General features: G+C 39.3%; 1 protein-coding gene across 1 annotated transcript; it reads left to right on the top strand.

Moving 5' to 3' along the window:
• Nucleotides 1–3250: 3250 nt before the first annotated feature.
• On the top strand, nt 3251–14285 carry LOC109623392 (uncharacterized). Its single transcript, XM_029873464.2, has 3 exons — nt 3251–3589; nt 13214–13542; nt 13603–14285. Exons 1-3 carry the CDS (start codon nt 3569–3571, stop codon nt 14123–14125), a joined length of 873 nt encoding a protein of 290 aa, XP_029729324.2. The 5' UTR covers nt 3251–3568; the 3' UTR covers nt 14126–14285.
• The last annotated feature ends 221 nt before the right edge of the window (nt 14286–14506 follow it).

The raw sequence follows: 14506 nt of genomic DNA on the forward strand, positions 1-14506 counted from the left end.
AGATGAGTGAATAAACGCTCGAAACGTCGGCTTTAATTAAAACAGTTATTTTATAAGCAACCCGAGGACCGAAAATACGCCAGCAATCACTATCAAACAAAATAACTCCGATTAGCACTTTTTCCCAATAGCTTCTTCTACCATTGCACAACTCGCCGGACAAGAGCTCACCTTGTGCGCACACCGTACAATTTTCACTGCCTGAATAGCTTTTCCACCGACCGAAATTTTGCCAAATTGGCTTTTAGAATTCACTTCGCGACCAATGGCTCCTTCCGCACTGAATGTTCGATGCACCGCTTTTGTTCTATCACCGATTATTTACACTGCCAACTATTAGGCTTTAACGCCGTCGCACTACCGCACTACGACCTTATCTTCGTCGCCAACTGAAATAAACTAAACACCAGGTTTTTTGTTTAACTTTCGAATGATCTCATTTATTAGCTTCGTATTATTTATATCCCATGTCAACAATAGGTGATTGTATTTCTTCTTCAAAAGAGCTATCAACAACAACAGTAAACATTGTATCCAATAGTATCTTACAACTACCAGCATATTGATTATGATATCCGCTGTCGGCGGTATTCGCTTTCCTTAGGTGCACTGAACGAAATCGGCATACTCCACAGTAAGCTTTTGAGAAACTTCCTGAACAATATATGGATCGATTGCTATTTAGAGGGAGCGTTTATGGGGAATAGCAGAGAGAGAAGCTGCAAGGGTGTTTGTGTGGGTTCCAGAGGGTACCAGAAGGTCTCAGAGGCGGGGAATCTCAGAGGATTCAAGAGAAGTTCCAACGAGGCCTCTCAGAGGCCTTCCAAGTGCATTCAGGCGTTTTCAGAAAGTAGTATCAGGGCATTACGGGGGTCTTAATGGTGTCTTAAAGGGTCTCAGAAGGTTCTAAGAGGTTCTTGGGGGTCTCAGAGGCATTTCAGGGGATCCAAGGGGATTTGAAGTGAGGTATCTAAAGATCTCAGGAGAGGTTCAGGGAGTCTCTGGGGTTCCAGGGGCGTTCAAGGAAGTATTTATGAGCGCAATGACACATATTGCCCATTTTACTGGTATTTTACCAGATTTGCTGGTATGTCTGAAACATACTGGAAAAACTTGTAATTAGAAGGCACGAAATGATGCTAATTGACAAATTGAGAGATGAAATTTGTGAAAAAAATCGCGTTCGTTTGTAAAAAAAAATCAGAGAAATTTCCGAAGTATTTTTTTACAATTTTCTAGAAAAATTTCACAGGTTATCCATGGTGGTGATTCAGGAGGAATTCATAGAAATCTACAAATTTTCTTAGGGAGCATCCATAAATGAAGTAGCGTTATGGCCAATTTTTACACCCCCTCCCCCTCGCAGCCTATTTTTCCATTAAATGGCTCGTAACTTAATCCGAGACTCCCCCTCCCCCCCCAAAATGCTACGTCATCAATAGACGACCCCACTTATAGAATCCCTGGAAGAATTTCTTATGAATCCTCTGGAGGAGAAACCTAGCTAAATTCTAAGACTGAATCCTAGGAAGAATTTCTGACGGAATCCATGTAGAAAGATAATTCTGTGAAGAGAATTTCAGGCAGAATTTAAAAAAATATCTGAACAGTTTTGGTTTTCCGAAGAAATTGCTGAAGAAGTTTCTGGTATTTCCATGTATTTGGAGGATTTTTTCAAGAATCCATGGAGAAATTTCTAAATGTACCCACCAACCAGGCTTTTCTAACAGTTATTGGTCATCCCTGTACATTGGGGCCCAAAAAGCCTAATCTCCTCTTCTGTACTTTGTGTAATTGAATTAAAATGATTGAATTTTTATGGTGCCCGGCATTAGCGATTTTTTCATAATATGAATCATGGTATTGATGGTTCAATCGCCGCGAATTGATGTGTTGGTGGTTCATCGATTGTTTTCGGCGAAAAAATAATAAAACTGTTGTTTTGCCAGATTGTCCGGACGTTTCGGTCGATTTTACTGGCCTTCGACCATCTTCTGCGGACTCTAAAATATATTTTTTTGATTTAAAATCACATAAAAAACACAAAATAAAATTCTTACAATCTTCTAGTCGTTTTTCACTATTGGACGACCATTACTTTACAAACATGAATACACTAGACTACATATAGATACATACACACAAGTTTCCTTACTCTAAGTGTCATTGGTATTAGATTTTAGCTTCGATATAATAGAGTTGTACGCGGTTTTGAAATTTGCAGAGTCTTTTTGCTTGTTTACAACATTCTCGTCACCTTTAATCTTAATATGAAAGGTTTCCGTAATTAATCTAGTGTAGCTGTTAGTAACTTTGTCAAGTATTTTTGTCTTGTCAAAGTCGAAAATGTGTCCTTCTTCTATGGTGTGTTGGGATAATCCCGTACCAGATATGTTTTTTGTTTTTACATTATACTTATGTTGGTTTAGACGCTTACACAAAAATTGACTAGTTTCACCTATGTACGACTTATCACATGCACCACAAGGAATTTCATAAACAACATTTACATTTTTGTCTTTGGTTTTTGTAAATAAAGTATCTTTGATTTTGTCAATTGGTTTAAAAGCTAATTTGAAGTTATACTGTCGTAGATATCTAGATAGTTTTTCTCCTTGTCCCTTAATGTATGGTACAGTTATAAATTTGTTTGTATCATTTGCAACACATAATATGAATCAGCAGATACCAAATTTATTCGTAGACGGAAGTTTTGGTCCCATCATCTCACTTTCGGCCGGCTGGCTGCGTCATAAATATAAATCACAGGCGTTTTAGTGCGTTCTTCTTTTTTACCTTTCCTGAAGTGTACGTTTAGCAGTCTACGCATAGCGATGCGGCGTCAACCACCGCGAAGCGGATAGATAATAGACTCCGATAGCCGATAAGCGTCGCGTCGATCGAAAACATAAAAAAAATCTTCTAGCCACCCCTTTCACCCCCTTGACAAAGCATCGATCGAGTCGAGATCTATACGCGATCGTCATCATGTCGCGAGTATCGAGCCTACTGCTGCTGCTGCTGCTGCTGATGCCGCTGTTGTCGTCATCGTTGAGAGAGATGTCCATGCCCACCTACTAGAGAAGCAGAGCGAGCGCCTCATCATCAGCTTTTTGGACAAGATGCGGTTTTCCAAAATCTTCTTGTTTTTTTGATTCTCGATTCCTTCCGATACCGATACCGACTTGGTTTGGTTGACTCGTGTCCGGTAGGGGGTTGATATGTGTTTAAATAAGAGCGGCAGCGGATATCGAGATCATAGTCGTTAACTGTCAGGCAGTCGGTGCACGAGCATTTGTTTTTTGAAGAAATCTTCGAACGAGCGTGAAAACTAGAGTGCAGAAATTAGATCGAGTCCGTTGGGAAAGAACGATCGAGTCAGAAGTTTGAATCGCAGAGTGTAGTGTTCTGATTCGCTAAAGACTGTTCATTTGGAAATCTTCCCTGAAGTGGGCGAAGACTTGCCAGAGTATAGTGATAAATATATTCAATCAAAAGTGAACTAATCTAGTCGAGTGATTCTAGTTCATTAGTTAGATTTCCACAATACGAGTGATAATTATCGACAATGTATCGTTTTATCGCAGTGGTAAGTAAAGTGTTGTCATAAAAGAGTTATGCAAATACGTAATCCCTAAAGAGTACTCCAATCATTGCTCTTGTAGACACAGTGAATCTGATAGTATAAAATGAGCTTGTTGAATAAAGAGTGTACACCTACCTGAGATAAAAAGCCTTACAGTGATTTTTCAGTTCTTAAAGCTCTAGCGCAGAGACCGATCACGGTTGAATTCCGTGAAAAGAACAAGTGAACACTGTTTCCAAAAGCTCAATTCCGTAATCATAATCATTTTGGACCTGAAAAGTTGATTTCACAGGTTTAGGGTCTTCGAAGAAGTTGTTTGATATGTTAGAACCGTTTTTTTAAGTATCACTAGTTCACCTAGAAGTGAGAGTGAAATCCGATATCTTTTGATGAATGAAGATAACGTGTTTATGTTTTCAGCAAAGTTTTAGGAAATGTCATTATAAGAAAACTTGTCGAACTATCTTTTGTTCTATCTGATCAAGTTTTAGAGATATGTAAACGACCCCTTTAAATCAGTTTTTTGGAACTTTTTCTAGATATTTATGGGAATTTAAAAATGTCCTACAAAGTTGTTCTGCATGATTTTTTCTGAAGACTGTGACATATTGTTCAAAGAGTTTTTTTAGTTGATTTTTGAAAACATTAAAAAAAACAGCTCAAATCCTTGTAATAAATTATTTTGTTTGAAGAAGTTTTTTGATAGACAGGAATCCTTTTTTTTAAGCATTGTAGTGAGATGAAATGAACCGACCATAGCTTGATTATTTACGCGTATAGGAATTTCAATTTTTACCAAATGTGAAGATAGTGTACTGATATCTTCAGAAAAGTTGCAAGCAATATCATTATACCCAGTCAACCAGTCATGTTAACACCCATCCCTCTCAGGGTTCTGAGGAAATCTCCTCCAGCGTTCTAATGGGATGTCTTTCAATACTGCAGGAGCATTTCTTTCAGGATTCTAGGAGAATCCCTCTCAGGATTCTGGAAGAATCCACCAGGGAGTTCTGGGGGTATCCGTCTAAATATTCTCTCAGGATTCTATGGCAAAATTACTCAGGATTCTGGAAGAATTACTCTAAAGATTCTGAGAAATTCCATCCCAGAAAACAGGAGTAATCTCTCCCAGGTTTCTAGGGAAATTCTTAATAGAATTTAAGGAGCATTCCGATTGGAAGAGTCTTTCTCTCTTTTCTGGGACAAGGTGTCTCAGGATGCTGGTGTGATAATTTTCAGCATTTTGAAGGAATCCCTCGCTAAATTTTAGAGGAATCCTAAGAATTATGGAAGAGTCCCTTTAAAAATTCTGGAGAAATTTTTCTCATGAGTATTTTATGGGAATACCTATCAGAATTCTAGAAAACCTTTGGATTCTAAGGGAGGTCATTTATAGATTTTGAGATATTTTCTACCAAGGATGAAATCCTTTTTTACGATTCTGAGAAATTTCTGGAAATTTGGAAGAAATCCGGAAATTTGGAAATCTGGAAGAACCCTTCTAATGATACCTCTCAGGATTCTGGGGGAATCACTCGTATAATTCTGGGGAATACTTTTCGGGATTGTGGCAGAAGTATTCTCAGCATTCTAAAGGATATAACCCAGGATTTTAGGGGAAAATCCTTACCTGAAAGGATTCTGGAGGAATTCTTCTCAGGATTCTGGGAGAATCCTATTTTCCAGAATTCTGTGAGAGTATATCTCAAATTTCTGTGGCAATACCGCCCAGTATTTTGAGGGAACCTGTCTCAGGATTCTGGAGTAATCCTTTTTGGGATTCTGGGTCATTTCTATTAGGTTTCATGGAATAACCATTTTCCGAAAATCTTTTTTTTTGTGAGAATCTCTTAGTATTCTAGATGAAATTATCTCAAGAATGTGGAAGAACCGCTCATGGAATTCCTCTCAGGATTCTGGGATAATCTCTCTTAGGATTCTGGAACAATTTAGGAGGATCACAAGGGAAAACTTCTCTAAGGATTCTGAGTCAATCTATCACAGGATTCTGGGAGAATTTCTCTCGGACTCTGAGACAATCCGTCTCATAGATGTTTAGTAATCTCTCCCTCAGAATTCTAGGAAAATCCTTAATAGAATTCAGAGAGAATTCATATTAAGATACCGGAAGAGTTTTGCTTTATTTTCTAAGTAATGTCGCTCAGGATTCTGGTGAAATCATTTTCAGGATTCTGAAGAAATCTCTTTCATAATTTTAGTGGAACTCCTTTCAGAATTTTGGAGGAGTATCTTTAAGGTTGAAGGATTCGTCATTGACATAATCGTCATCATTGAAAATTCGAAAGCAGTTTTCTCCTTCAAAACTGAAATTTCTGCAGTGAAAATGTTTTCACTGTACTCCAATCTTCAACCGCAATACAGTGAATACATTTTCACTGCAGAAATTTCAGTTTTGAAGGAGAAAACTGTTTTCGGATTTTCAATGATGACGATTATTTCAATGACGAATCCTTCAACCGTAAAGAGGGAATTTCTCTCAGCAGTGTGCGGGAATTTCTCCCAGTACTATGTGGGAATACTTCTCAGAATTCTGGGGAAGGATCTATGGATTTTTCTTTTGACTCAAAAATATTAGTTTCATTTTTTTAGAATGCACTGTCTCAACGTTATATCCATTTTCGAATTGGAGTCGCGAAATGTTCGAAGGGCAATCTTTAATTTTGATATTGAATTTATTTAGACAAATAAAACATGCAATGCACTTACTATATGCAGCAACCGAATCCTTTTATTGTTTCGTAATATTTTATAACATCAAAACGATGTGAAAGCAACGATTCAATGCATTCGATTAAATCGGTGAATCGATTCTATTTACTGTTCCGATACGAGTCGATTTATAAAAATCGATGTCTCAGCCAGACTTTCCCAATGTTACTATTTTGACATCCTGCTTTGGGCCTTATTAGGGCCCCCTTTTAGAACTCATCCATCAAGTCATTGCCATTGGGCTTATCGTTCATTGGATCAGGCCCGTGCACAGAAGTTGCGGCAAGGGAGGGGTTTTTGCCAATTTAGGCAAAAAGCAGAGGGGCGCCTAGTGTATGAAGCGTCGGTAATGGGGGGGGTTTAACACCCGACCCCCCCCTTCCTTGCGCACGGGCTTGCATTAGATCATAGATGCTGACTAGGCTATACCTTGCTGAAGGCTTTGACCCTTAATATCACACATATGTCCGTATTCGGTCGCTTATTAGCTTTCTCCGTATAACCCGCTTCATCATACAAAGACATCTTCATGTTCTGCCTGAATTCGACATTCTGTAGTTCACGAGCCAGGAGCCTAACACAAGCGGGTTCATTAAAAGTTCTTACGTTAAAAGATCCGACTTTCCTATCATTATTCTTGATTTGTTACGTTACAGCGTCAGCTATAACAAACGCTCGGAATGCACCTCGTCAATCAAGCTGAAGTCAAAAGGACAACAGGCAGTGCCCAGACTACACTACCAGCTAAGCACACAGCTCTTAGCTGTGGTTCATCGATTTCTCGCCGAAAACTAATCGATGAACCACCGGCACAACAATACCTAACCTGCTCAAAAAGAGGCTTACGTGTACCTAAATGTTATGAGGGCGGAACTGCTATTTGAAACAGCACCTTCTTTCAAAGCTGTAGATCTAATGCTTCCCCAAAATACAATCTTCAACCACTACACAGTGGGAAAAAGAGGGATTAAACACGAATAAATTCAATATCTGTGCTCGGAGGAACCAATGACAGTGGTTAGGATCGCTCCATTGCTGATTTAAACTCTAATGGATACCTGGGGTCCATTTGGACCCCAGGCAACTTTGGAGTAATGGCAAACAAGTTGGGTATAACATATTGACTTTATATTACCAATACCTTCAAACTAGACCTAGTTCAATTTTTTAAGCATGGCATACTTTGATTTTTATTCCAAGTCAAAGTTGAACCGGGCGATTTTGTATACCTGGGGTCCATTTGGACCCCAAATTGAATTCTCCATTATCTTTTCATTTAGATGTTTTAGAATATTCATGTCTTCGCCAAATTTGTTCGGTAAGTCATGCGCCATCTGGCGGTGAATTGGTTAATTCGAAAATTCCCCACTAGATGGCGCTATTTGGCAAAAACAATTTAGTGATATAATGTCTTGAAACGAAAATATCGGAAGATCTAGAGCTTGTAGAAGCGTCACGTCTTCGGGAAAGTTGCTCATCAAGTCGAGTGCTTACAGATAATGGATCGATTGATTCGAAATTCCACCACTAGGTGGTGCCATTTTACATCTCATATATCTCAAGATCCTGATCACATAGAAAGATAGTGTGTTCGGTAAAGTTGTTTCCTAGGGCAAGCACTTCCAGACGATGGAAAATTTGATACGGGAATCTACACATAGGTAACGCCACTGAGTATGCAAATTTTATACTTCAAATATCCCAGGGTCCTAATAACTCTCTTACCGTCTCTACTATCTTCAGCAAAGATGTTTGGTAAGTCAAGAATTTACAGATAATGAACCATTTGATTCAAACCTCTGTCACTAGATGACGCTAGTGAGCATACAAATTTTGAATCATTCATACATCAGGATTCAGATTATTTAGTTAAATGGAAGATTCTGCAAATAAATTGTAAGAACTAATAAATGATGAGTCGTTATACTCTGAATTTTACTCATAGGTGGCGTCAGTGGGCATGCAATATGTATATTACATACAGCACAAGAGCCTGCAAGTCATAATCCCAGTGCACAATTTCTGCGCGCACTCAGAAAAAAACACTACTCAGTGAACACGCAGAGTGTTCACAGGGGACTGTTCAAATATTTTGATGAACCAAACGCATACCAGTGGACCCCAAAAAAAAAAGCTAAGAGACAGACACAACAATAACACAGTTTTTCATCCATATATCTCAGGGTTTTAATTACTAGGAGTGTTGGTGTGCTCGGTAATACTGTTAAGCTGGTCGAAGACTAACAGTTGATGAGCCGTTTGATTCAAAATTTCACTAATAGGTGGCGATAAAGAGCCTCACAAATTACGAGAGAACCTAGACCATCTGGGGTGCGAGATAATCACGCTTACCACTACCTAGAGTCGCTGCTCTCTCTGTTGCTTAAACAGTATGTCACACCATCGAGTATGTTTGACGATGCTATCCGCTCGGCCACAAGTTTGCCATGTAAGTAGAACAAACATATACTCACAGATAAATTGTACTCGTTTTCACTATGTTGTACAGCGTGAGCTACGACGCAAAAAGTAACTTGTTCAACAAAATGGGTAAACCTGAAAGGTATGGCAATGAATCCTGAGATATATGAAATATTTAATTTGCATGCTCGGTACCGCCACCTACATGTGGAGTTCCGAATTATACGGTCAATCAACTGTAAGTCGTTGATCTACCCAACAACTTTGCCGAAGACTCCATGTTTCTTTGAGCTCAAAATCATGAAATATATGACATATACAATTTACATGCTGACCAATGCTATCTTTACATATAGCAAATTTCCAAATTTAACGGCCCATGGTCAGTAAGTAATTGGCCTACGCAACAACTTTTCCGAATACTCCATCTATCTACATGATCAGAGTCCCGCGATATATGAAACATGCGTGCTTAGTAACGCCACCTATACGTGGAGTTCCAAATCAAACGGTACATCACCTGTTAGTCCATGACGTACCCAACAACTTTGCCAGAGATATCATCTTTCCAGGTGCTCAAGATCCTGATATATGAAATATAAAATTTGCACGATTAGTTGCGTCATCTCTGTGTGAAATTTTCAAACAAATGGTCCATCATTAGTAAACACTTCACTCTATAAACTACTTTGCCATAGACACCAAATTTCTTTGTGGTCAGGATCTTGATATTAATGTGATCATATACTAAATACTTACATGCTCACTAGCGCCACCTATGTCTGAAGTTCCGAATGAAATGGACCAGCATCTTTCGCCCTTGAGCAACTCAACAACTTTGCCGAAGATACCATCATTCTAGGTGATCAGGATCTTGAGATAAATTAATATAAAATTTGCACGCTCAGTAGCGCCATCTACGTGTAAAATTTTCAAACAAATGGTCCATCATTAGTAAACACTTTACCTAATAAAGAACTTTTCTGAAGACACCAAAATTGTATGTGATCAGGATCTTGATATATATGTGCTCAAATACTGAATACTTGCATGCTCACTAGCGCCACCTATATATGAAATTCCGAATTAAACGGTTCAGCATCTGTAAGTCCTTGACTTTACTGAAGACACCGATATTCTAATAAGTCAGGATCATGCGATACAGAAGAATGAATTTGGGGTCCAAATAAAAACCAGGTTTCTGAAATGGACCATCATTTAAGGTTTCCTGTAGAGGGTTAATACTGCAAATTTTTCCTCAAATCTCCTCATGAACTTTAATGTTTCACTCATATGTTTGTTACACTTACGGTTGGTAACCATGAGTGGTTTGGTTCGTCGCACAGTTCTACAAACTACAATACTGTCACATTTACCAATATTCCCCTTATATATTTAAATAATTCACTCATATCCCTGCTAAGAGTGTAACATGGTCGATAAAAATTGACTTTGTTTATGTAAAATTATTCATAGTTTTCATAACATGAGTTTAACCCCAATTTATTTGAGCGTAGAATTAGCGTTAAAATACACGTAAATAAATAAAAACCAATTTAGTTGAATATTTCACTCATATTTTTGTGTGGAGTGTAACACTGTCAATGCAATCGGATTATCCGTAAGTAAAAGGTTTCATGTTGCAATCCAAGCAGGAATATGAATGTAATACCTAATCATCCAAGGGGAATTGGGGTTAAGATGAAATTATTGTAGTTCAGAGAATTGATGGATTGATTTGTCTTTATTAAAGAGACTTTCAGCCCTTGACTGGTTCGTCTCTTAGTTCAGAGAACCATACAGCGATCCAAACCACTCTAAATCGATTCTTCGAGTCATTTTAACTAAAGAAAGTCGATTGTTACCAACCATGTTACACTCTGAGCAAACATATAAGTGAAACATTAAAACAATAAATAGAGATAATTTTGGTTAATGTGACAGTATTACAGTACAGAGAACCGTGCGGAGATCTAATGCATTCGATTCTCAGAGCCCTTTTACCTATAGAAAGTCATTTTTACCGACCATATTATACTCCGAGCAGGTTTATGAGTGAAATATTGAAATATTTGTAGGGGAATTGGGGTGTAATCGACAGTATTAATATTCAGGGAACCAAGCGGCGATCCAAACCACTTTCATTCGATTCTACGAACAATTTCACTTACGCAAAGTTCGACTGTATAAAAAAAAAACATTCCAAGCAGAAATACATGGACAATATTCAAATAAATATGGACAGTGGGGTAAAACAGCTACATCTCAGTTTTGATTCAGAAAGCTTGTACTGATGCTCAGAGAAATTTTATATAAGGCATCGGTTATGTTCCATTACGGGAAAAGATGCATGTGAACATTTTAAAGGAATAGGAGATATCGGGGTTAATTAAAATTTATAATAAATTCGTCAATTTCCTAAAATATTTGAGAATTCATTGCCGATTTTAAATCGATAGGACTTTTCTTCATTTCTTGGCCAAACTTGATGCCTTGTTTACTACAAAGTAACTTTTCTGCAACGCCGAGCGTCAATGTAAATTTCTTGAGAAAACCCTTTTTGAAATTCTACGGGTATTTGTGGAAGAAACCCTTCTAGACCCTCTGAAGGGCCAGAGTAGGAGAAAAAGTGTCGCAATCTAGCTTCAGACACCTTTTTCCCCTGTTCCTTATCAAAACACAGCTAGGAGGACAATGCACCAAAACTCCTGCTCAAGAATGTCCTATATCATTAGTCATTACAACTGCTCATCCCATATCTGGTCTGTTCAAATGTACTGCATAAAGCTGTTTAGATATTGACCCCTACATATCAAGTACCGTTCAACCTCATTACCCAACTGGATCTGTTCGTTCGTATGCATTACTCGCACAGAGAACTAGGAAATCAGTATACCGACGAGTATATTAATACCATCTGGTGAAGTCAGACGTACGATTAATTAGTTCATCAAATACTATTCAAATTCAATAAACAAACATACTGGTCCGTGATTGCCGCCTGTCTGTGGTTGGCGAGCTTAATTGAAGCATTCAAAGCTGAGTATGTTTGCTGTCTGTTCAAATTCTTACTGGTCACGGATGGCTGCGACGACGGAGCGAAATTGTGAATCATTGCAGCGAAAGTAATCGGGATCCTTTGGTATGGGGTCCGATTGAAATTCTAGAGGGGACATTTTTTGATTTTGTGGGAGTTTATGCAGCCATAGTGGTCTACGCGTGGGAACTCAACAAGACTATACTGATAGTGTGTGGTTTCACTTCCCGGTCAGTAAAGAACCTTTTCATAGTGGATATTTTCTTGACTACATTGGGGATTGAGTATCTTTTCAAACTTCGGAATCGCTCAAAGGGTTCCTGATAGTCAAGCTTTGTCAAAACTATAATATAATTTCTCATTATATTTCAAGCATGAGTAGCACTACCAAAAGCAAGTGAAAATTAAAACTGATGAGATCTGTAAAGTTCTCAGAAACCCCTACTGATTACTTTCAAAATATTGCAAAGCTTTTCCAATAATTCTTTCATCAGAACTCAATCAACTTCCTTCATGGTTACTACCTTTCCGAAAAAAAAGTGTGCTCCAAATACTCGTTTGCACATCATCAAAGGGGAAATATGCTGGCGATAGTCATAAAATCATTGCCACAGCTGCCCCAAGGTCGTAAAACCGCAGACCTCTCGATTGGGAGATTCGAACGAATCACACCCTCCTCCACCCCTAGTGAGATGATACCGATTCAGCAACGTGTTTCACAACTTTATTTGATCAAATTGGATGATCGGATCGGTTAACACTTTCCAATTATCGATGTTGGCGCCATCAACCGATTTCGTCTGTTCACGACATCTGCTGGATGAGTGGTAAAGTAGCGTTAAAGTTTCAGGAGAATTCCGATAGATGGCTTACCAGACGTGGGTCATTAATTTGAAGAAGCAGCACCACAAGGCGGATGTTTTTCTTGCAAACATGGTTTGTTGTGACGATACGATCCACATAGTCCCCCATCTCACATATATTATGCAATCAAACATTTGTTATGTTGATGGGCTTGATTAGCATATTAATTGGGGATCGACCATGACATGTGCTGCCCAGCTCATCTCTGATCAATTTGTTTCTTGACATATTGATACTCTGTTTCTAACTAATGTGATTTCGTAATTTGGCAAATCTATGTAAGAATTTTTATCGACCCCAGTGTCGTAAATAAAAAGCAACTCCATTGAGCTTTATGACCTCATCAAAAAGCAACCATTTCCTAATATCTCAGAATTATACGGATCTGGACGTGTTTCGCCCACCTCACGTAGGTGTTTGATTGGGACCATTTCTTTGCATTCAATACAGGAATCCGGGGTGATTTGCATTCTTCCAGTTTTGGAATACCTGAAAAATGACTCATTTGTTGTTCTGATCAGAGACCGTATCGATAGTTCTAAACCACTTGTTTCCATTTTTGTGCTTATTTTCAGTTGGTGATAGTCTCCGTGGTGCAGGCGTTATCTGTTGACGATCGTACTGTGGATGTCAACATCAACGTCGAAAAGAACTCCAACACCTATTTCCAAAGCAAACTTAACGAAGGATCCTTCCAGTACGGATTGGATGTGGAAGAAACACTCGACAATCACTTCCAGCATAAGGTCAAAGGTCCAGACGGCGTCACGTACGGATGCTACGGATTCGTAGATCCCGATGGTAAGCCACATCTGACGCACTACGTTTCCGACATAAAAGGATATCGAGTGGTGCCTCCGGATTCTGCTACCAAGATCTACGTCGATCGGTTGGAGAAGAGCATGTAAGTTTACTTTCGAGTCCTCCCCCACTCGCAAGGTCTAATCCATCCCCCATCTTTCAGCAACAAAGTCTACCAAGCTTCCCAAGAGAAGAACGTCCAATGGAAGGATCTCTTTTTCCCACCAGCCTGCAGGACATTGTACGCGGAGCTACTGAAGAAGGCTGCCGCTACTCAGCGTCCCACAACTGCTCGTCCCACGACTCCCCGTGCCACGACTCCTCGCCCGACAACTCCACGCCCTACCACCCCTCGCCCAACCACCGCTCGCCCCACCACTCCGGCACCAGTTCAATTCGAGCCGGAATTCGGAGGCAGTAACGTGCACGAATCCTTCCTTCCCCACGAAACCGCACCAGCACCAGCAGCGGAGTGTTCGCAAGTTTGCAACGACCTGAAGGGAGAACTTCAGGAAATCAAGCTCAAGCTGAAGAGCCTCATCGATAGTCTGGCCCGGAAGGATGCCGAAGAAAGCAAGCGGAAATCTGGAGATAACGGAACCTATGCGTACTTCCCGGTTATGCTCAGTAACAACCTTCCAGAGGGAGTTGCGTTCGGACAGGGGCTTCAGTGCGGGCGACAGTGAGGAGGCTGTGAAATTTCCATGAAATATTGCAGGTTGTGATCGAAGCCAAGGGGAGTGCAATGTACATAATTTAGAATTACGGTCTAGTTTAAGCTTGGATGAGTGGAGAATTGTATGCGTGGTAAGGTTAACATTATATGAAAAGTAGTATGAAAATTTCAATAAATAAACAACACAGTCATTTGGTTAAAACAACATCAAATTAAGCAAATGTAGTAAAAATCCATAATGTAATCGACTATATGGACCCTTTGCCGAGGAGGAAAATGTGCGGTCCCTCAGTACGACCATACTGAGTGTGATGTGTTCGATTTCCGGTTCGGAAATATTCATGCAAAATGGTCATGTCATTGACAGAGAATGCAGGCTTCGTTCTAGTTA

Source organism: Aedes albopictus, chromosome 3 (genome assembly GCF_035046485.1).
Source record: "Aedes albopictus strain Foshan chromosome 3, AalbF5, whole genome shotgun sequence".
In the NCBI taxonomy this organism is placed as follows: domain Eukaryota; kingdom Metazoa; phylum Arthropoda; class Insecta; order Diptera; family Culicidae; genus Aedes; species Aedes albopictus.